Source organism: Meriones unguiculatus, chromosome 11 (assembly GCF_030254825.1).
Source record: "Meriones unguiculatus strain TT.TT164.6M chromosome 11, Bangor_MerUng_6.1, whole genome shotgun sequence".
NCBI lineage: Eukaryota > Metazoa > Chordata > Mammalia > Rodentia > Muridae > Meriones > Meriones unguiculatus.
In genome coordinates, this window is record NC_083359.1 from 21325001 (window position 1) to 21349704 (window position 24704).

Here is a 24704-nt window from a genome sequence, read left to right on the forward strand (position 1 = left end):
TTATGAAATCCACTCCACCGTCCCCCTTTCTAGGTCGTCTCCCCATTGCCACATTTCTATCCTAACTCCATGTCTTCCATGTGCCTTTTTGTTGTTGTTGTTGTTTAGGTTTGTTTTGTTTTGTTTTTACAGTCTCACTATGTACACTTGCTGGCCTAGAACTCACTATGCTGGCCTCCCGCTCAGAGATCGTCTGCTCTGCTCTCCCAATGCCAGAATTAACGGTGTGTGCTGCCATATCCAGCACTGTGCTCTTTTTGGAAAGTCTACCGAGTCCACTTAGTGCTGCCTGTGTGTCCATGGGTGATGGAGCATCTGCTGGATCATGGGTAGCCTTTTTGGGGACACTTCCCCGAGAAAGCTGATTCTCCCTTTCCCTGAAGCCATCAGTTGTCAATAGGTCCTCAGAAATGGGTGGGATTTTGCAAGCTCTTCTCCCCAGAATGCAAGAGGTTTGGTTGTTTGGTTTTGTGCAGGTCTTGTGCATGCTGTCACAGCCTCTGAGGTTTTGTGGAGTTTGCCTTCATAATCTCTTGGCCAACAATATCTAGGGCCTTACCTAGATCTCTGTCTGTCTGTCTGTCTTAGCACATCTCTTTTTAATTAAAAAAAAAAGGCTCTAACTTACTAAAACCAAAACTTAAATCAGACTGGTAAATCTCCAAATGACAGGGACACCCAACAGAAGGATACCTTCCCCAGGGCTAGATGCCATGCCTGAGTAAGCAGGCTCCAGTGGGGAAGTCAGAGGGTCAAATCCAGGGTCTCTACCATGAACTCTGATGACCATGGGGTCATCCAGCAAGGCCTGCTGTTCAACCTCAGACAGCTTGACCCATCTGTGACCTTCTAAAAGTCACTTGACTCATGGAAGCCAACCATTTCCCAGAATAGAAACTGACACCTACTCTGATTTCAGGCCCCTCCTCAGGTGGATGAGATAAATAGGGCTCAGCTTCAGCCAAAAAGGTGTGGAGAGAAAGGGCTGTGTGTAGACCAGGAAAGATAAACTCGGAGAAGATCAGACTGTCCATCCCCACCTTCTCTTTTCATTCTGCAGCTCTTCCCAGGACACCAGAACTCCACACCTCACCTCTTTTCTTCCTAAACATCCTGAGTCTGAATTCCAGTTTTAGATAAAGACCTTTCCTGAGAGGAGAGCCTTCACAGAGGAGCCATTGCCATAAGATCAAGGTCACCGCTACTGAAGCAGTAAGTCAAGGGTTTCTAAGTTCATCTCGGTCAATAACCCTACATGTGTGATAACATGGAGAACGGAGCCCTGACTCCAGGGGGGGAGAGCTTGGGGCTTTGTACTTAAGGACCAGTCACAGTGATATCCTTCAGTGAACATGCTCTCTACCACAGAGCATCCCAAAGCAGAGATGCCACATCTATTCCTTCCACCTACGTGTTGTAGACTTTGCTGGTCTTCTGAAGCAGCCAAGCTTGGAGAAAGATGGAGGTTGAGCTATCCTGACGGATGCTCTTGAAGTCTATTGTAAGCTCTTCATTTCTCCCTTGGAGATAAAATCCCAAATCAGAAACAACCACAGAATCTCTGGCAGATCATGTAGGGCCCTCTGGTTTTCAAAGATTCTGATCCTTAGTTGGTTTTCTGATGGGCCTGCTCTATATAGTTCTTGCTGTTTCTCTTTTGCAGTCTGAAGAATGCTCTGCTCTGTATATTTAACTATAATATGACTTCAGGAGTATCTTTTTCTGCCCTGTGTATCTGGAGTTCTCATGCCTCTTGTATCTATCTGGGTGTGCTTGACTGTCCCTAAATTTGAGGACATTTTTGCTAGGGTTCATTGAAAATACTTTCTATCCTGTTATGGAGTTTCTCTACACCCATACATTACATGGTGTTCCAAAGGACATGAATGCTCTATTGCCAGGGTTTTTTAAATTTTATTTTGATGGTCAACCTTGACCAAGTCTTTCAATTCCTCTATATTGTCTCATCTCCTGATATTTTCTCCTCTGTATGATCCACTTTGTTGGCTAGTGTTTCCATTGAGGATTTGATTTATCAAGTTTTAATCTTTAGCCTCATTTATGCTACCCATGTCTTCAGTGTTTCTCTTTATTGAATTCCATTTTCATACTCAGTGTCAACCCCTGATTTTCATTCAGCTGATTGAGTCTCCTTTCTTTGATTACATTTAGAATCATCCTTTTGAATTCTTTGTCTGGAACTTCATCTAAGTCATCTCAAGAAGACCAGAAGAATTACTCTAGGGTTTGTAATTTTGGGAGGAGATGAGCTATCTGGATTTTTCATATAAACTTTCTGTTTTCAAATCTGTGTTTAGGGTAGACTTTGAGGCTCTGAGGCATAGGGTGGTCAGAAGGGGGGCAGGTGAACTCAGGTGTCTGCAACTCAGAAGTGTAAATGCTGACCTCCCTGGGTAAATGGGTGGGTGGGCAGCTCAGAGGCCAGGCATTAGTGGGTGAGAGGCCTATCAGACACTAGAGTCTGGAGAATCTGAAGAGTGTGGACCATGGGGAATCACCTCATTGGGTGAGTGGGTGGCAGACAAGTGGGTCAACAGGCTATCAATACAGCTATGCAAGTGCTGACCTCATGAAGTGGACAGTCGGGCACTGGACAGTGTTTTAGAGAAAAGATCCTACAATGTGGCATTGGCTGGCTTAGGTACATCAGTGAAGTGTTCTTAGGCAGATGCTGTCAAATACATTCTTAGGAGCATGATATCCTCATGGAAGCCCTTGCCTCTAACAGTAATCTACTTTTCCTTTTTCTTTCTTTCTCTCTCTTTTCTTTCTTTCAGTTTTGAATTTTATTAATTTAAATGCTAGCCATGAAGCAAGGCTTTCTTTTTTATTAATATGTAAGTACACCATCCCCCTTCACCTCCATGTAGTTCCTTCCATACCACATTCCTTTCCAAACTTATGGCCGCTTATGCCTTACTGCTGTGATATACCTATAAACAAATAAATATATAAACTCAACCAGCTGAGTAGATTTGGGTAGCTTGTATATATAGATAGACAGAGAGATTTCATGGTGTATCATTAAGGTCATGTCTAGACAACTGTAACGTTGAGATAACATTGACAACTTGTGCATCACCTTCTGATATTATGAAAACTAGGCTTCAGGGAGAGGCTTCTGGGTCAGATTCAGCTTTCTTTCTCTGAGTCCTGTGTGGTGTCTTCAGCAAAGGGAACCTTCAACTTCTGGGGTTCAAGCAAGGGCAACAGCGTTGGCCTATATATATTTTGGAGTGTGTCTTGGACTCCTTTGACCAACAACTCAAAAGAAGTTTCTTATGCCTGACAATGAAGAGTCTCTGGTTCTATGGCTCATAGTGGAGCTATTATCAACCATATGAAGTGGCCTTAGTTCATTTAAACTGTATACATATGTACAGATGTATGCATATATTATATAATTTAGATAATGGGACTTTGATAATAGTCTAATTTTCTCTTGTTTGGATATTAACTCTTTCTCCAGGGTAATTCTTGTGTTTTCTGGAGTATGTGAGCCAGAGTGATTCTGAGAAATGTTCTTACCTTACAAATCTAGTCAGCATTATAGAGCATGCTTGCCAGAGTTCTCCCAGAATTTTCCTGGTGTGATGGCTGTATACACAATCTCTTGGAAGCTTTGATTCTTACTTTGTCCTGATTTCCAACCTAATCATCCCAGAGGCCAAAGTACAGGGAAGTGCACAACTTGGGCATCTGAACAGCAGGAAGCTGGGGTCACTGTACTCTCTTTGGAGTCTGCCTACCATGAAGGCCATTCTCCTCCTATGCTGAGAGGGAATTTGCAGTTAGTTGACACTCTCTGTTCAAATCGCCTTTTCCATCCATCATCCAGTGTCGCTCCCTCGTTATGGAATAACTATGCAGTGGGGCCAGAGGCCTTGAGGACCTACAGGCAACTTAGTAAAGGGCTCACATAAGGTTGAGGACTCTGCCAGGAGACAAGTTACTTCTTTCACATTTTATGTACAGGTCTGTCCTTTTAAGGTTGATACCGTTTTGGTATCATCTTAATGAAAATAAAGGAACTTAAAGAAGCCTTTAAACTGATAATAAAGGTTGCAAATTTTAACTACACAATCGAATTGGAGTTTGAATTGAATTGAGTGTGAGGAAATTGCTAGGAGCAAGAGAAGCCTGAGCTAGAGGCCTCTTTATGTCTGGTCATCAGTAGAAGCAGCAGCCAGAAGAAGGGAAGAAAGGCAATGCTGGCTCCAAAGCAGGACAGGGGCAAGTCCTGCTTCCCTGTAACAACAAACACCAAGACTCTGTCATGCTTTAATTAATAAGCATAAATTCTCTCTTCTTTGCTCCATCAGCTTTCTACCATCCAGAGCCATGAGTTGGGCCACCAGCTTTGACAAATTCTTTACGAATTTTAAGAGGGAAAGCAAAATCCTCTCTGAGGATACCATCACCCTGATTAAATGCTACGTAGAGAAAATGGATCTTCAGAAAGCAGCTTCTGTAATCAGTAATGCACTGAGAGACATCAATAATGCTCCTCTGAACATCGCCGTGACTGGGGAAACAGGCACAGGGAAGTCCACTTTCATCAACGCCCTGAGGGGGGTGGGGCAGGAAGAGGAAACTGCAGCCCGCACTGGAGTGACAGAGACAACCCTGAAGAGAACTCCATACCCACACCCAAAGCTTCCCAACGTGACAATATGGGACCTGCCTGGCATTGGGTCCACTACCTTCCAGCCAGAAGACTATCTGAAAACAATGAAGTTTGGTGAGTATGACTTCTTCATTATCATCTCCGCTACACGCTTCAAAGAAAATGATGCACAACTGGCCAAAGCCATTGCCAAGATGAAGATTAATTTCTACTTTGTCCGAACCAAGATAGACATTGACTTATATAGTGAAAAGCTGAGTAAACCCAAGTCTTTCAATAAGAATGCAATCCTGAGGAAAATTCGAGAAGACTGTTCAAGGCATCTTAGGAAGGCTCTTGGAAGTGAGCCTCCGATCTTCTTGGTCTCTAACTTTAATATGGCTGACTATGACTTCCTGAAGCTGAATACTGCACTCCTAGAAAATCTCCCACCCCACAAGCGCCACATCTTCATCCAGTCTTTGAAAAGTGTTACTGAAGAGATCATTAACCAAAAGAAAGATGCTCTGAAGCAAATGGTCTACCTAGAGGCAATGAAGGAAGGAGCATTGGCCATGGTTCCATTTCTTGGCACGATCAGAGATCTCACAAGGAATCTGGATCGAAAACTCAATCTCTACAGGTCTTCCTTTGGGCTGGATAATGCCTCATTGGAAAATATTGCCAAGGATTTTAACATGTCTGCGAATGAATTCAAAGCATACTTTCGGTCTTACCATTTGTTTGCAGAAGACAATGATGAATCCTTAGAGGAAAAGCTATGGAAATATATGAAAAATTTTGTTATTGTTTTTGGTGGGCCACCTCTTGCTGGCTATTACTATGAAAAGGCTTACTATTTGCAAAATCTGTTTCTTGATGCTGCAGCAAATGATGCCATAGCTCTTCTTAATAAGGAAGGTCTTTTTGAAAGGAGGGTGGGACCATATATATCTAAGGCCCCTGATTACTGGGAATAGTGGGAAAATGAGGCAAGAAAATTCCAATCAGTGTTTACTTTTGGCCTCACTTTGGGCACTGACTCTTAGCCTACTCCAGAGAAATAAACCTTCTCTGTAGAGAGCCAAGGGGTCATTCTTTGCCTCTTCTGGGGCCAGAAGATCACTGTGGAAGGCACTCAAGTTTCTGTAGTAGGAGAAGAAGAGGAGTCTTCAACGTTGTGCAAATATGTAAGGAAACCTCATTTTCACTAAAGTCTATGTTTAAGAAACACATGGTAGTTCAGATTGGCTCTTCAATGTCAAATGAATCCTGGAACTTTTACCTCTGTGAAAGTCTTCACGTCCTTCTGCATTCTCACAGACAGCTCTGTTTGCTACATTGCTTTGAGGGGTTTTTGAAACACGAGCATCTGTGCCCAACACTGTGTAGACAAACACGCCTCTTTTGGAGGTGTCTCCCACACCAGGAGGCACAAAACAGATGGGTATTGTGACCATTAGCCAAGTTCCATCTGGAAGGAGTTTGATTTAAAAAAAAAAAAAAGGAGAACAAAAAAAACAAAGACAACTGAACACATCTGTAGATCCTCTTGGTCCTTGCAAATAAGAACAGCTATTTCATCTCCTTTTTGTGAGGTGCAGTGTGAAAACTTGACACAGACATGCAACTCATAATGACCAAGTCTAGGTAGTTATACTGTACATATCCTCAACCATGTTTTAATTATCTGATTCACATGTATTATGTCCATATTAATGAGGACAGTGTTGCATTCCAATGCATATATAGCATGTATACTGCGTTATTTTTTCTCTTCCTGAAGCTATGATAAAATACATTGACAAAAGCAGCTTAATGGTGAAAGGATTTACTCCAGCTCATAGATCAGAGGTGTGGTCCCCATGGCAGAGAAGTCATGGCAGGCACTTGAAGCATCTGGACACATCACCACCACGATCAGAGGTTGCAGAGAGAGCAGAGAGCTAATGTCCAGCTCCTTTCTTCATTTATACAGTCCAGGATCTCCTTCCATCTACAGTTACAGTGGAGCCTCCCACATCAATCAATGCAACCGATGTAATCCCAAGCAGGGATGCCCAGAGCTGAGTGTCCGGGACATTCTAGATGTTGTCAAGTTAACAATTAACACTAATCAGCACATATAATAACCAAACCAGGATTCTTTGGTTACCCCTATACTAACAGAGCTTTGTCATTAGTGTCTTTGAGCACCTCTATTTTACTTATCCATAATATGTCCAGAAGATTATTTTAAACTAGTTGCTCTGATGTGCTCTGGTACAATAGATTTTCTTTATCCCTTCCATCTACCTCTTTAGTACCTGTTATCCAAACTCTCTTTGGCCCTCTACACTCTTTCCTGCCTATAATAAATACCTTTCTACACTCAGTTCAGCCATTGACACACGGAAGAACAAGCATTAATACCTTCTGATTTTCCTTCATTGAACAGAGTGCCCTTGGTGGTCCCGTACCTGCCCCTACAGCTACAGCTTACCTGCCCCTACAGCTACAGCTTACCTGTCCCTACAGCTACAGAGGTTCCCACACCTATCCTATAGCCTAGATGAATGTGATCATTTGGGCAGATGTACCCTCCTGCCTCCCTGGCATACACACCTCTGACTTGATGCCCAACCTTTAATCTACTGCTGGGTAATACTTCGGGTCACAGAGGAGAGCTATTACTGCTATGTTGCAGAAGAAAGTTTTCAGAGCCTGGCATGGGCTAGGAAGAGGCTCTAGCCATCCCCAGCATAGAAACATGGCTCTGGCAGGCCCTTTGGGGTATGGCTCTCCATACCCTTTGCTTGTTAAAGCCAGCAGATTAAAAAGATATATATTAATAAAACAAAAAATAAATAAATCAATAAAACCCAGTAGATTACATATTAGAATGGATACTCCTGCTTGAACAGGGAACAGGACAGGAGCCTGCCACAGAGGGCCTCTGAAAAGCTCTACCCTGCAGGGTATCAAAGTGGGTGCTGAGACTTATGGCCAACCTTTGGGCAGAGTGCAGGGAATCTTATGAAAGAAGTGGGAAATGGTGAGACCTGGAAAGGACAGGAGCTCCACAAGGAGAGCAACAGAACCAAAATATCTGGCCCCAGGGGTCTTTTCTGACACTGATACTCCAACCAAGGTCCTTTGATGGAGATAACCTAAAACCCATGCACAGAGGTAGCCCATGGCAGTTCAGTATCCAAGTGGGTTCCCTAGTAAAGGGAACTGGGGCTGTCTCTGACATGAACTGATTGGTCTGCTCTTTGATCTCCTCCCCCTGAGGGGAGAGCAACCTTACCAGGACTTAGAGGAAGACAATGCAGCCACTCCTGATGAGACCTGATAGACTAGGATCAGAAGGAAGGAGAGGAAGACCTCCCCTATCAGTGGACTTGGGGAGGGGCATGCATGGAAAAGGGGGAGGGAGAGGAGGATTAGGAGGGGAGGAGGGAGGAGCCTACAGGGGCATACAAGGTGAATAAAGTGTAATTAATAAAAATTAAACTAAAAAAATATTTTAAAAAAACCAGTAGTTTACGGTCCTAAAGATACCTTTCAAGATCTGTTCCCTTAGGCGGCAGCTTTTTCCTCCTGAGGCTGATCACCAACAGACAGCTATCAAAGTATTGCAGTCCAGCAACCAAAAGCTCCCTTTGCCCCCCCCCATTAACATTCCTAATTAAAATGAAACACCTCATCCTAACACGGGCTTCCCGTTTTACCTCTATAAACTAAAATTTGCCTAGTAGCCACATTTATCTCCTCTCTATACAGAGACAGTCCTTTGTCCCCTGCATGACAAATACCCTTTCCCCTCTCTCTTCTTCTCTTTCCTTTCTCCCTAGTCCTCTGTCACCTGTCTTTGTCCCTATTCGCTGCCATTTGACCGTCTGGTACAAATAAATCTACTTTGTGCTGAGAATTTGTTCTTGTGGGTCCTGAGCTGGTCCCTTTCAGCCTGTCCTTGATAAAGTCTGTCTCTGAGAATGGGAGCATCTTGGTCCTATTTACAGGCAAGTACATTACAAGTACATATCACTTCCCATTGGTGACAACACACTTCTGTCTACTCCGCCTGTGGCATTTTGCAAGTCCCCTGAGATGAGGATTTGACTATTCCACTGAGAGTTGATAATGGCACAGTGAGCAGAGATTATGGGAGAGGGGCTCACGCTATTGTCTCGAGCCTCTGTCTCTGTTTGTCTGGAGACACAGTCATCACTTCTCCCTACTGTCCACACATCCTGTCACATTTTGAGTTCTGTCCTGCCTAAGCCCTGACCATAAAGTCCTCCTTGGTTTCATTGTGGGAATCACAGTACAGTTCCAGGAGTTGAAGAACTGGAGTAAAGCAACTGACTTCATCATGCCTGCAGCTCTGACCCATGTTTCTGTGCAGTGTTAATGGGATGAGGAGGGGGAAGAGAAGAGAAGCCTACCTTAGTCCCTGGGTAGCAAGATACCAGAAGCATATTCCTTTAGAGCCTTGGTGTCACAGTGAGACCAGCAAGGAAAGAGTGAGTCAAGGTCACATGTGGGAACAGAGTCTGTGAAAAACCAAATCTGCTCACCTCAGAGCTAAGACACCTCCACTGTCTCTGGCAGGAACACCAGGGTTCCTTTAGTTACAAAGGAAACTGAAGGAGGCCACCATCCTGGGGCAACCAAAGGTACAAGGCTCCGTTCCCAGTGCATATCTGCATGTGGATGTGACTACGCATAGGTTTGCCCAGGGGTGAGTCTGCATGTGTGTGTTTTTGTATGGACCAATGACCCAGGACTTGCAGCTAAACATTGGCCTCTACAGTTAACAGTGAGGTATAAAGAGCAGCAGGTTCAGCAGGTTCTTGGGATGGTGAAATACAGTGGAAAATGACTAATGATCAAATCCCTGTGAGGATCAACAGGACAACAAACACAGGGGGTCTTCATGGCAACTGTGTGCAACCATTGAACCCTGGCCTCACTGGGGCTGAAAGTCAGTACTATCCAGCAATAGATGACATCATCGGAGCAGAGGGACTTGAGGTGGGCAAGCAGAATGGTCAGTGCCAGGAAGCCCTGACAATGGGCTAGGCTACCAAGGAAACAAACAGGAAGCCCTGGAGTTCCGGGCTTCAGCCCGGCTCCACCTCCTTCGCTGTAGGAGGATGTTCTATTCTGCTGATTTGTGTAAACCAGCCAACTAGTTCTGGAAATAGAAACCAAACTCTACCCTCACTGCAGTCCCTCCCTTCAGGGACCAAGCAGGAAGATTCCGGATCTAAAAACTACAGAGCAGAGAGCAAACACTGTGTGGACCAGGATTAGCAAGAAAGTCTGAAGAGATCAGCCACAAATTCCCAGCTGTTCTTCCCTCCTAAAGCACCAGGATTCCAGCACCCTGCAGCCCAACTGCTTCCTGAACACTCCAGCTTAGACCATTGCACAGAGAGCCTTCCAGGGACCCTGCTCCAGAAGAGGTGACATCACAGGAGGGCCACTGGCATCACCACTCAGGAGCAGGTACATGAGAGGTTTCTAAGTGCAGCTTAGCCACAAATCTCACTTCCTTGTGACATGAAAGGGGGATTCCAGATACCAGAACAGAGGATGTTGTGCTCTGGCTTATTTTCTCAGGGTCTGTTCACAGAACAGCCCTTCTCTGTCTTGTGACCACAGAGCACCACAGCCCACCAGCCAGACAGCCAATTTTCTCATCGCCTTTCCATGCCTGGGTCTATTGCTCTTCCGATGAGAGCTTAGGCTTGGAGAAAGAGGAAAGGTTGTGGGCTCAGAATCCTCACAGTCAATGCTGTAACCTGCTTGGGTTGCTGTTGTAGCTGTTTGTTGCTTTCATTGTTTTGGTTTGGTTTTTATTTGAGGCTGGGTGACACTGTGTGCCTGTCTGGTCTAGAACTTGTAAATCAGGCTGGCCTCAAATTCTAGGAGACCCATCTACCTCTGCCTCCTGGTGCTGAGATTAACGCACGCACACCCAGCTATACTGTGACTAAGTTACTTACCCCGTGGAGATAAAAATCCTCATCAGAACACCCACTGGTATCCCTGGTCGACAATGAACCTGTGAGAAGCCATTATCTACTCTTGACAAGCAAGAGCACTAGCAAAAGCTTGTATTGTTTGGGGATTTCAGGAGCCTTCATAAACCAGCAACTCATAGGGAGTTCACCCACCCTTGGGACTAGGATTTCCGTTTAATTGTGTCTGTCTTACGGGAGCAGCTTCATCCACCCACTCAAACTATCTGTCCAAACGTTATTGTTTTGTTTTTTATTAACTTGCAAAGTAGCATATTTCCTTACAGCTTTCTCACGCATAATTTTGTTGTTGTTTTTGTTTTCTTTTTGTTTTTCTTTTTGTTTCTTTGTTCATTTGGGCTGACTCCTCCACAGCTTCTCCTGGCTCCTAGCTCTCTGGCTGTCCTCCCTATTCACACTTCTCAATACCCATTATTCCAACACCTCCTTTCATATCTCATATATGCTACTATCCATCCCCATCCAAAGTATTTTTTTACCCCTCCTATGGATCCCGTTCTAGGTTCCTGGGCTCCGCACACATTTCCTACCACATAAAACAAGAAGCTGGAATCCACATACGAGAGAGAAACTCAGGTTTGCCTTTCTGACACTGGGTTACCTCACTTAATGTTTAGTCGTTTTCTGAAAATTATATGCTTTCATTTATATGTATACATGGGTACAGGTCCATTGTGTCTCTGTGCCACGATTTCATCGTCCACCTATCAGTTGACTATTGTCACTACAGCAGTAAGGAGCAGGATGTTCAGGGATCTTGGTGACTAGATATAAAGTCTCTTGGGGCTACACCCAGGAATAGTGTCACTGATTTCCATAATGGCTGCACTTATTTGCAGTCCCACCAAAAGCAAAAAGGGATGCCCTTCCCTGTACAACCACACCAACATTTGTTGTCATTTCTCTCTTGATGAAAGCCTCTCTGACTAGGGTCAGATGAACTCCCAAAATACCTTTAATTGGAATATCCCTAAGGGCTGGCTGAGGATGTGGAACATGTTAAAAATATTTATTGGCCATTTGCATGTCTTCTTTTGAGGCCCTTTGTTTAGAGGCATGGCTCATGTTTTGATTAGATTGGGTTGTTTTCTTATTGATCTGGGTTTTTTTTTTAAGTTCTTTGTGTATTTTGGATATTAATTCTCTCTTGGATGAATTGCTGGAAAAGATCCTCTCCCATCTGGCAAGCTGTCTCTTTACTTGACTGTTTCTTTTGCTGTACATACGCTTTTAATTTTCATGAGTTCCTGCTTGTCATCTATGGCCTTCCCTCCTGAGCAGCTGTCCCTACGTCTTACAGTGTTTTTTCCTTCCAGAGTTTCAGGCCTTCCATTAAGACCTTTGGTCTATTTGGAGTTCATTTTTGTGCCAGGTGAGGAAGATCTAGTTTCATTCTTTCGTGTATGGACATCCACTTTTCCCAGCCCCATTTCATTAAAGGGATGTCTTTTCTCCAGTAAGTTTCTGTGTCAAAAAACAAACAAGCAAACAGCAACAATAAAAACCACAGGTGGTTGTAGCTGGGATCACATCTGTATCTTCTAACTTATTTTGCTTTGTACGTGTCTGGGTTTGTGGCAATGCCATGCTGCTTTTGTTACCTGGGTTCCGAAACAGCACTTAAAACCAAGTACAGTGAGGTCTTCAGCATTTTCCAGCATAGGATTGCTTAAACTATCTGGGATCTTTTGGGCTTTTGGGCTTTAATTTTTTTTTTCTATTTTTGTGAATGATGGCATTAGAGTTTTGACAAGGATTGCATTGAATCTTTGGATTGATTTTGTTAAGACGGTCATTTTCACACATGAATTCTTCTAATCCTTTAGCATGAGAATTTTGTTTTAAATCTTTTCATGTCTTCTATTTTGTCTTAAAGGAATAAAGTTTTTGCTGTAGAGGGAGTTTCCACATCCCTGTTTGCTAAAGTCTACCTGGTCCTCCTGTGGCCATGAACATGAACTTAGAAACCAAGTCTGGCTGAACATCTAATATCTTCCTATTTTCTTATAAAAAGTGCCACCATGTACCATGCAGCTGTCAAGTGTTCTGGACCCGCTCTGTAGTAGTGTCATATGTTCCAATTTGGAACACTCAGAACACAGAAAGAGCTGTGTGTCACTGGAATCAAGAGGAGGAGAAAGGAGCCCTGTCATCTGCCGATGATGTTCTGAAACCTGTTTCTATCATGTGACTATTAAGATCCACAGATGGTGGCCATTACCTTGCCCTCACCTAGGATGGTATAGGTAGAGTTTTCTCATTTCTGGGTAAATTAGAAATTAGGGCAAGGTTCTCTAGAGGAACAGAACTGATAGCATGAATCTATATATATATTAAAAGGGGATTTAGTGGCTAACCAGCTATGATCTGGCCAGAACAACAGTAGGAAGGAAAGCCCAGAACTCAATAGTTATTCAGTCTGTGAGGCTGAATATACAGCTGGCCTTTCGTATAGACTTTAATCCCTGAGGAGTGGGTTCTAATACCAGCAGGGGAATGTCTCAGCAACAGGATGGACAAACTTGTCAGCAAGACTGAGAGAAAGCAGGCAAAGATCAAAAGCTTCCTTCTTCCATGTCCTTAAATGTAGCCTCCACCAGAACATGTAGCCCAGATTTAGAGTAGATCTTCCAAACTCAAGTGATCCAATCAAGAAAAATTCCTCACCTGTGTGCACATCTGCTTGGGTTACAGTTGATTCCAGGTGTAGTCAAGTTGACAACCAAGATGAGCCATCATATTGGTCTACTATAAGACAACACCAAGCTTCCTTAGTCTCGGTACCTAGTCTTGCAGTGGCTGTACCATTAGAGAAAATGATATCAAAAAATATTTATGGATAGATAGATATAATATATTTACTTTATTAATTTATTCATTTGTAATTACATCCCTACTGTAGTTTCCCTTTCCTGCCCTCCTCCCAGTCTCTCCCACTGCCTCTGCTCTCCCTCACTTCCACCTCTCTACTTTCCCCAGAAAAGAGCGGGACTCCCAAGGACATTAACTAAACATGGTATAACAAGCCACAATAAGACCAGGCCTACACCACTTATATCAAGGAGGGGCAAGAAAAGCCACTAGGAAAAAACGGATCCCACAAGTAGCCAAAAGAGTAAGGAACAACTTCTGCTTCTACTCTTGGGATTTCCGTAAGAACACCATGCTACTCAGTTATAACATATATGCAGAGAACCTAGGTCAGACCCTGGCAGGCTCCCTGATCTTGGCAAGTTCCCATGAGTCCCAGCCAGTAGATTCTGTGGGCCGTGTTCTCCTGGAAGATGAACACACACTTTTTATAATAGGTTCAGCCTGTGAACGAAAATGTGTGTTTTTGTCTTTCTGAAGTCTGGATTCTTTTCTCTGAACAATGGCTTCCAACTATACTTAATCTTCTGAAAAGGTCATGGTTTTGTTTTTCTTCCCAGGTGCATGGTATCTTATTGTGTATATGTACCACAGTTTCTTTCTCCATTCATCTGTACATGAATAGCTACACTGACTTGATTTCATGGCTACCCCCGACAGTGCAGCTATAAACATGGATGTGCTGGCAGCTCTGTGGTCTGTTGACTAAGAATCCTTCAGGGTCAATTAAATGGTTTACCTGGGTCACTGATCAACCTTCTAAGAAAATTCATTCTTGTTTCTGAAGGATCTACACCAACTTCTAACACTAAACATGGTTCCTCTTTTCTACATTTCTTGTTGTTGTTGTCTGCTTCCTTGATGGGAGACATTCTGACATTGTTCAGATGGGATATTGCCCTTCTTGGATAGTTTGGAATATTGAGTAAATTTTCAAGTATTTATTCACCATTTCACTTACTTCCTGATGACTATCCCCACAGCCCATTAGCCTACTAATTGACTGAATGATTTAGGATTTTACTGTTTCAAGATTCTTTTACACTGTCAAAACACTCCATCCACCCTTTACCCACTGACATCCATTCTGTCATCTTTTCTGAATTGCACTAAGCTGTGGGGGAAGGGATGATTTATCTGAGCATTCAAAAGTCACTTATCTCAATTCTTTGACCATTATGAGTGACTCTAACATTACTTCCACTCATTAAAAAGAGCAGCTTTTATGGCCAAAGTTGACAGCCATACTAATCCTGAGTACAAAGATTTAGATAGAAACTAATGGGCATATCATACCCAGTTCACAAAACAAAAGTAACAGCTCTCTACCTGAGCCCATGACCACCACAACACATTGTTTTGATTGCACAGACAAAAGGTTTTCAACACCAAAGAACAAAAGGGCTTTCTTAGATATCAAAGTCAAAAGAAACTGAAGGGAGAAACGCCAAGAGTTCCCAACATCCTCAAGACCACTTCTTCTGACCATTAACTGTGCTCCCAGCTGAATCTGCAAATTAAAGTAAAATAGAAAACCTGAAAGTCAAGTTACATTTTATAATATGACCTTATTTGGAGATATTGACAAAGGTCTGAACTTGGGTAATTTCCATAACAGACAAACGTCTTGGTATCATAGCCCAGGCTGAACTCAAACGTGTTCTCTAAAGCAAACCACCCTACTACTGGTGTTACAGGCACGATTTGATCTTGAAGAACTAAAAACATTTTAAAGGGGAAAATGGCCAAAAGTAAAGGAGTCTGAGTCAAACCAAAATTTACACCCAGGCCAACAGGAAATGCTGTTGAGTCTTGCTCAATTGATTGAAGAGGGGCAAGACTCCATGTAAAGTGTGGGCACAGATACCTGGGTCCTAGTTTCCATTGGCTAACTCTTGTGATGAAATTCTCTAACCTTCCTGGTTTTTCCTCCCTTTAGTGACACACACAGGTCCCAGTCATGGGTCAGACTTCCTCTTCTACACCCCCTCAGAAGGAGGATCCTGATTTGACCTCCAGCCTTGACACAAACCTTCAGAATTTCAAGATGGAAACCAAAATCCTGTCTCAGGAATTAATCACCTTGATTCAATCATACCTAGAGGATGGAAACCTTCAGGGAACAGTTTCTGCAATCAGCAGTGCTCTGGGTGACATTGAGAAAGCCCCACTGAACATTGCAGTGATGGGGGAGACTGGAGCTGGAAAGTCCAGTCTCATCAATGCTCTACGAGGCGTGGGACCTGGAGAAGAGGGTGCCCCTACATCCACTGGAGTGGTCTGTACAACCACGGAGAGAACACCATACCCATACCCAAAGTTTCCCAGTGTGACACTATGGGACCTGCCTGGCATTGGGTCCACTGCCTTCCAACCATGTGATTATCTGAAGAAAATCAAGTTTGAGGAGTATGATTTCTTCATCATTGTCTCTTCTGGACGTTTTAAACATAGTGATGCAGAACTAGCCAAAGCCATTGTGCAAATGAATAGGAGTTTCTATTTTGTACGAACCCACACAGATCTTGATCTCATGGTTCAAAAACAGAGTAGTCCTAGGAGATTCAATAAAGAAAACACTTTAAAGCAGATTCAAAATAGCATTGTGACTACACTTAAGGATGTCACCCTCCAGGAGCCTCCGGTCTTCCTAGTCTCTAACTTTGATGTGTCTGACTTTGACTTCCCAAAGCTGGAAACCACCCTTCTGAGGGAGCTCCCAGCCTACAAACGCCGCACATTCATGCTCACTTTGCCAAGTGTTACAGATCCCACCATAGACCGGAAGAGTAAGACACTGAAACAGGAGGTCTGGAAGGAATCCATGATGCCAAGAGCATGGACCACCATATCATTCAAGGGATGGACCAAAAATGACATAGAGAATTTGGAAAAGACTTTGAACCTCTATAGATCTTCCTTTGGACTGGATGAGGCATCACTGGAAAAGATTGCTGAGGATTTGCATTTAACACTGGAGGAACTCAAGGCGAACATCAAGTCTCCACATTTGCTCTCACAAGAGCAAGGTACATCCTTAATAGATAAACAACTGAAGAACATTAACCATCCTTACTTTTCAAAGGTTTTCCACTTGCAAAATTACTTCATTGACATTGTGGCAAGTGATGTTAAAATCATCCTTAGTAAAGAAGAGCTTTTTACAGAGAAGGTAAGTTCATTCAACTCTAACGCCTCTCTATATGGGAGAAATCAATGGGGAAAATAATGCTTTCCACACTAGGTCCAGGAAGCAGTTTTCTGTTTTACTTTGTCGACATGTTTCACAGTGACTCTGATGAATATTTTCAAATCCATTTTCTGCACCTGTTGACATCTTGTGGTCTCTCTGGTTGAGACTGTTACATAATGCACTCTCGAGGCTTTTCATTAGAAATCCTCTCATTACTGTAGTATTATTTGCTTTTTTTGTTTTTGTTTTTGTTTTTGTTTTTTTTTCAAAAAGTATTTCAGTTAGATGGAATCCTACTTGTCAGTTTGCTTTTATTTCCTATGCTTTGGGAACTCTATGTGGAAAAACCTGATTAGGTTTTCATATACATTTCCCTTTAAGAGGTTCAAATGTCCCATGTTATGTTAAGGTCTTTGGCCCATTTGAGCTGGTGTTTGTATAGGGTGAAAGGTACGGGTCAAGTTTTGGTGTTGCCTGCTGTCCAGTTTGCCCAGTTCTACTTGTCAAAGGATGTGCCCTTCTGTGCAGTATTAGTTTCTGGGGGCCTTGTTGAGATAGTGATTGACTGCAGCTGCACTCAATTGGCTGTATGGGTAAGCATATATTTCTGGGTCCTCTCTTCTTGTCAGTTGGTTGGTATACGGGCCTCTTTTCATGCCACTGTTGTGCTGGTTTGGTCATTGTGGCTCTTTTCTATGCCTTGAAATCAGGTGTTACAATGCCTCCTAGCTTTGTACTTTTTGATCACTATTGGTTTGGCTATTTGCAGTCTTTTCTATTTCCATGTGAATTTTATGATTCCACAGTCTAGTTCTACTTTAAATGACATTGGTGTTTCAGTTGAGATTGTCTTGGGTCTGTAGATCACTTTGTGAAGTATGGACACTTTGACAACATTAATGTTTATGAACTATAAACATGGGAATCTCAGCATCTTTATACCCTTTATAGGGTATAAAGATTCCCTTTATACCCTTCTTTGAGCTTTCTTCCATTACTGCTTTGTGTGCATCATTCAATGCTTTTCATTTCCTTGGATAATTATTGAAACTTCCTTGCTTGCTTCCTTCCTTCCTTTCTCTAGTTCTTATTTTCTTTTTTCATTATTTTCTTCCTTCCTTCTTTTCCTCTTTCCTGCCTTCCTACCTGCTGTGTATGTATCCTGTCTGTTGTAAACGGGCTTTTAAGATTTCTTTCAAAAATTTTCATTTCTAAATTTCTAAGTCACATCTTACATTTTCATTCTAATTTCATCCATCAGGATTCTCTTGGATCTCAAAGAGGTTTTTTGTTTTTGTTTTTGTTTTTCTTTTATTACCTTTTAGGTGAACATACAACATGGTGGGTTAGATTAGGGCATTTCAATATATGTGGTCCATTAGACATTCTCATTCCTCCTTCTCTGTCCTCATTCATTCCTTTCCCCACTGCCCTCCACCATGCTCTGCCTCCCTCTGCCTAGTTCCATTTTTCCCCAAAGAGTCTCTTCTTCATTCTCTTATCATACAGGATTTGTTACTCATTCTATGTGTTTGCTCCTTTAACACTTCTTTCTCCCCTCATGTGACTGAGATTTTTGTCATTATTTTTGAAACACTTAACAGGAATTTCATCCATTTCATTTTTCTTGGGACCTTTCATTAGCAAATTAGCAGTTTGGGCTCAGTCTATTCCATGTCAGAATTGCAGAGAACCATTGTCTCATATGGTCACATAAGACTGCGAACTCTCATGCACTGCAGGAAAGTATAACATAAATAGTAGCATATAAGCAATGCATCATACATGAATGTATGTGGCCACATTTCTGTGCATGCAGAAATGTGGAATGTATGCTGTATGCATGTTCTCCTGCACATGTGCATGCAGCATCACACACAACATCTCAAACTATTAACCTGAGAGTTTTGATGTTTAATGTGTTGTTCCTAATGACTGTAGGGCTGATGCCCCCTTTCTCTTGCTTTTACTGGTGACATGGCTTCCAGCAAGGTGATTGGCAGACCCAAGAATAGAACTCTGGTATAACTGAAGCTTCTGTATTGAGATCTCCAAACACCAGAATGATAGAGCAAAGTGAAACCAATCTCTCAAGACCGCCTGCATTTAACTTCTGTTCCAACTTAATTCCAAAGTCCTGTGTGTCTTTCTCACATCGAAAGAAAAGAACACGGCTGTGGGTTTACACGCTTCTTCCCACAGTTCTGGTATACTTAGTATCAGTATTGGTAAACTTTGAATCACACTCAAAGCTATCATGAAATTTGATGTTATTTTATAATTCTTGAAATATGGTTTTTATGTCCTTGTAAGATTATAATAAACTAGGAGTGTTTGACAAAAACTACATTTTGGCTTATAAAGTCCAAAATATGAAATATAAGGACTTTTAAGGAAAACGTGTGGATTTCTGATGGAAACACGTCTGACTTTTATCCTGTCTCTTCTGTCTTAAAAATGACTATTCCTCAAAAAGGAATTTGGTGGGAATACATTTCCTCAGGTTTCTTAACTTTAAAAAAAAAAAAGTATCTTTACTTTTTGGGGTCCTCTTTAATGTTTATTACTTTCTTTCTTCCTTTCTTTTTTTCCTATCTTTCCTTCCTCCATTCTGTATCCTCGTTAAAATTTTTCATTTTTCTGTGTTCTTTGGTTGAAGTTTAGACGAGGAACACTGGAAAACAGGGGCGCAAAGAAAATGTCTTAGGCATCTGCTTGCCACTGAGGCTATCCCCTACCTACCCTGTTGAAAAATGAGAGTTAAGATGGTTACACAGCTCCTTTCAAAGGAATTTTTTTTTACCAGAAGGAAAGATTTATTTCTAGCACATGGTATCAGAGTTTAGGCAATGATCAGCTGACTCTATCGCTATGAGACATGTAGAGCAGAAGAACATGGCGAAAAAAAATAAAAAACAAACACTCTTTGCAACACAGCAACCATGAATCAGGGAAATAGATAAGAGGTGGAGGACATGATATAACTGTCAAAGGCACATTGTATATTAATCTACTTTCTCTACTCAGGCTCCACCTCCTTATAGTCCAATCAGTATGAACTTATCAAAGGATTAATCCACAGATAAAGTTAGTGCCAGCATGGTCCAACTAGCCTTCAGTCATGCCACTAGCTGTAACAAAGCCCACAACATGTGATTCTTTGAGTGGGAATACTTCAAATCAAAGGAATCTTTTTAAATCATCTACTTCTTAAGTTTTCGATCAAGTGCATATTGTGTGTTACGAATACCCCCATTTGTCTCTTCTTCCCCTAAGATAGTTTCACTTTTACTTTCATATCATAATACAATATCATGTATGTATCTATATACAATCTAAGTTCTGTGAATAATTTAAAAAGGGATTTGTTTTTCTGAAGCTCACTTAATTACATCCAATTTCCAGTTACATTCAATTTTCTACAAATGACATAATTTCAATCTTTTTCTGGCTAAAATAAGTTCATTACACATATATAATGTATCCAGCCCTCAGTTAGACATGTAGGGAATCTTTGTCACTCCTCACCTCACATCCCTTCTCCCTTTCTCACAGACTACACAGGAGATATTAGAATGGCTGTGCTAAGAGATAGAGGTCATGAAGCCAAAGAAGCAATTGTAAGTGTTCAACAAGAGGCAGGGAGCCTTTCCATGAGATGCGTGGCTTGAGGTTTTTTATATTCTGATCTGTGTCCTTAGGGTTTTTACAATGTACAGGTATTAATTTTAAAAAGAGTAAACAGAATTTAAAGACTATTTAAAATAGGAAATAAACATTGGAATAGGTAACTGCATGGAATGAGTGAACCTTGAATTGGACAACAAAGAAGGAGGGAACCCATACGAGAAAGTAAACTGGACGGGGCTCTTGGCATGCAGGCCAGAATTTGAGCCAGCAGCCAGAGGCATAAAGGAAGGTACTTCTGATTATAATGGTAACAGATGCTAAGGTCCTGCTTTACCATAAGGGCAAACTCCTAGGCCTTGGCCTGCTGTACTGATACTTACAATGCCTCTCTTTTCTCCTCTATTTAGAGTTTTCAACTGCCTGCAACTACAGGCAAGCCTTTTTCTAGCAGTCCATCACCCTTGATGGCTCAGCTTTTGGCATTCAGCTTTGAAAACTTTTTTAAGAATTTCAAGAAGGAAAGCAAAATCCTCTCTGAGGAAACCATCACCTTGATTGAATCTCATCTGGAGAATAAGGACCTACATGGAGCAGTGTCTGCAATTAGTCATGCTCTGAGGAACATTGACACAGCCCCACTGAACATCGCTGTGACAGGAGAAACAGGGGCGGGGAAATCCAGCTTCATCAACGCCCTGAGAGGAATGGGGGATGAAGAAGACGGGGCGGCCCCCGTTGGGGTGGTAGAGACAACCCTGGAGAGGACTCCATACCCACACCCAAAGCTTCCCAACGTGACGATATGGGACCTGCCTGGCATTGGGTCCACTACTTTCCAACCACAAAACTATCTAAGGGAAATGAAATTTGGTGAGTACGACTTCTTCATTATCATCTCGGCTACACGCTTCAAAAAAACAGATGCTCTTCTGGCCAAAGCCATTGAAAAGATGGATACAAAGTTCTACTTTGTCCGAACCAAGATAGATCATGATATAAGTAATGAACAGAGAAGGAAACCTAAGACTTTCAATAAGGACCGTGTCTTAAAGACAGTTGGGGATGACTGTTCAAAGCATCTTCAGGAGGCTCTCTGCAGCGAGCCTCCAATCTTCTTAGTCTCTAACTTTGATGTGTCTGACTTTGACTTCCCGAAGCTGGAGACCACACTGCTGAACGAGCTCCCGGCCCACAAGCGCCACATCTTCATGCTGTCCTTGCACAGTGTGACTGAGACTGCCATTGACAGGAAGAGGGATTTCCTCAAACAGAAGATCTGGCTGGAGGCCCTGAAGGCTGGAGCATGGGCCACCCTTCCATGTGGGGGCTTGATCAGAGATAAAATGCACAAGTGGGAGGAGACCTTGGCTCTCTACAGGTCTTACTTTGGGCTAGATGATGCCTCGCTGGAAAAGATTGCCAAGGACTTTAACGTGTCTGTCAGTGACATCAAGGCACACATTAAGTCTCCCCATTTGTTAACAAGGAACAAAGACATGTCCTTAGAAGAAAAACTATTGAAATATATTGAATATATTTCCTCTGTTATTGGGGGGCCACTTGCCACAGGCCTTTACTTTAGAAAGACTTTCTATTTGAAAAGTCTCTTCATTGACACTGTGGCAAGTGATGCCAAGGCTCTTCTTAATAAGGAAGGGTTTTTATCAGAGAAACTTGGATCATGCATGTCTGATGCCTCTGAATACTGGGAAGCAGTAATGGAACTATGAAGCACTTACCTTTGGACTGGCTTCAGGCAAATATTTTCTGTGAAGGAGCAGAGGATTCATTTCTTTCCTCTTTAGAGACAGAAACATCACTGTGGCAAGTCATCATCCATATAAAAACACATGAGAAAAGCTGCCTTCCACTAAAATATCATGTATGAAAATGCATGCTTCTATACATATGACTTAAATATCTTTGTCAAATCACACTGGGATCTTCTGTGCCAAGGAGCTTCTGAAGGCATTGCCACACTCTCCTAAGAAAAGCCCCCTACAGATATATCCAAAGGGCCCATCTCCTGGGTATTTCTAGATTCTGTCAAGTTAACACTTAACACAAAATACCACAGGTCTACAACACGCAATTATCAAATCTACACAGTCTGCACTTCCATATCTGTAAACACCTTTCCATTATTTTTGATTCACAGGTAATTTTGCATATATATAAGAGGGACATTATAACCTATCAGCACAATTATACAATGTGTTCTAACTTAATCAGCATAGCTTTGTTACCATTGCACCATCATGTCTTAGTCTTTGATGAGCTTCATCACTTCAATTTGCTCATGTGTGAGTACATCAGAGGTTAATTCTTTTCAATATAGTATTTTTCCCTATTCTTTGGGAATTTTGCATTTCACACTACAATCACATTTCCCAGTCTTCCCGTGTCTGTCCCCTCCCCCTTGTGACCTCCTACCAGCACGAAGAAAATTTAAAAAGTTTAAAAACTGATAAAATAAACATTTTTAATTTTTAAAAGTATGCTTTTTAAAAGTCTGATTTGTGTGATTTATATGCTTTCTGGAACATGACCAAACTCCCAGTGGCCTGCTCCTTAAATAGAACTGAGTCTTGCTCTTCCCACATCCCCTCCAGAAGCCATCAACTATGAGAACTAACTTCAGCATCCTTATCGAGCTTTTTAAGAGTTCTCTTTGAAGGCTTCCTGCTTAGGCTACTGCTTTATCTTTGTGGCTGGTTTCCCTCTTTCTCAACTATGTATCTCCAATCATTGACATGACTGCAAAAGTAGTTTTCTTGTAGGCACTACTTTTTAAACTCTTTAATAGGTGTATCTTATACCTCTATCTCTCTCTCTCTCACCAACCACCCTTCACCAGGTAGGAGAGAAAGAAAGTTAGAGGGGGAAAGGAGCTTAGACCTCTTTGCTTCTTCTAGTAGGACAGGGTCGTGGGTTCTTTAGCTCAATACCAATCTCAGTCATCAGGATATCCACAGTCCATCAACAGTAAACAGCAAATGCAGCAGCAGCCTTTCTCAAAGCGTTTTTTCCAAGCATTCCTGAAGCGTTCCTTCTCTCTCTCTGGGCTCTGGTATTTATATGCTCTCAGAGTCCTCAGATTTAAACTTACCACAGCTGCTAAGTCCGTACCCCTCTCTGAGCCACACAAGGCTGTTACCAGCTGACAAAAGCCACATGCCCCTCTCTGAGCCGTAGAAGGCTGTTATCGGTTGTAGGCAAACTAAAGACAGCCCCATATCCCATACTTGCGATTAAAACAAAAACATGTTTGCAGGACTTAACTGAGTTTTTAAAGAAACCAAAACTACTACTACAGTTCCTTGCTCCTTATGGTCGGTGGGAACAAAACCTGGACTTCCACATGCTTTCTGGCAACAACGAAAACCAAGACCAGCCTGCAGCTGAGGTAGGACCACAGACCCAGACAAGCCCCTCTGAGGTAGCCATAGACACAGTCCTCACTATGGCTTCAGGTGGCAGAGAAGGCCACTCAGCTAGTTATGCTCCCCACCCCACCCCCCAGTCACGGCATTACCCGTGGACATCAACATGGCTTCAGGCAGCAGCTCAGATCACAGAAATCTGCGCACCCATCCATCAGTGTTAACACTGGTCATGGTCATCAATGCACACCCCAGCTGTAATAGCACCACAGACCCAGACACAGCCCCCAGTGGCAGCAGGGGCTCCAGCATCACCTTGGCCTCAGGTGGCAGCACAGGCCATTCATAGCAGCCTGGTCCTCCCTGCCTTCAAGCATCCCATTCCACCTCTCTCCACAGCACACACAGCACTCAGTTTTCCTAGCTTTCCCATCTCATCATCACATATTTGTTCATCGTACTGGGGCACACTTCCAGTGCTGCTAGGCAAGGTAGCCTAAGGTTAGTTTTTTTTAATTTTCTCATTGTTTGGGAATTTCACTGAGTCCACGTAGCACCGTCTGTATGCACATGGGTACAGGGGCATCTGCTGGATCAAGGGTGGCCAATCTGGGGAAACCGATTCTCTCTTCCCCAGAAGCCATCAGTTATCACTGGGTACTCTGGAGGGGGAGGGACTCCATGAGTGCTTCTCCCAAAAATCCTAGGTGTTTTGGCTGATTTGGTTTTGTGTGGGTCTTGCGCATGCTGACACAGCCTCTGAGGTTTCATGTATGTAACACTTCCACCATATCCAGCAAACAATATTTCTCTACAGATATTCACTCCCTCCAGCTCTTACAGCCTCTCCTGCCATGCTTCCACAATGATCGCTGAGCTGTGGGGAGAAGAGTGTGATACAGAATTACCCGTTAGAGAGGAGCGCTCCATAATCTCTTATTCTCTGCATGTTGATCAGTTGTTGGACT

General features: G+C 42.6%; 2 protein-coding genes across 2 annotated transcripts; both read left to right on the forward strand.

Annotated features, from left to right (window-relative positions):
• Nucleotides 1-986: 986 nt before the first annotated feature.
• Nucleotides 987-6406, forward strand: LOC110551041 (T-cell-specific guanine nucleotide triphosphate-binding protein 2-like). Its single transcript, XM_021641372.2, has 2 exons — nucleotides 987-1212; nucleotides 4344-6406. Exon 2 carries the CDS (start codon nucleotides 4363-4365, stop codon nucleotides 5605-5607), a length of 1245 nt encoding a protein of 414 aa, XP_021497047.1. The 5' UTR covers nucleotides 987-1212; nucleotides 4344-4362; the 3' UTR covers nucleotides 5608-6406.
• A 3396-nt stretch (nucleotides 6407-9802) lies between these two features.
• On the forward strand, nucleotides 9803-22851 carry LOC110551038 (uncharacterized). Its single transcript, XM_021641369.2, has 3 exons — nucleotides 9803-10123; nucleotides 15470-16702; nucleotides 20761-22851. Exons 2-3 carry the CDS (start codon nucleotides 15491-15493, stop codon nucleotides 22081-22083), a joined length of 2535 nt encoding a protein of 844 aa, XP_021497044.2. The 5' UTR covers nucleotides 9803-10123; nucleotides 15470-15490; the 3' UTR covers nucleotides 22084-22851.
• Nucleotides 22852-24704: the final 1853 nt, after the last annotated feature.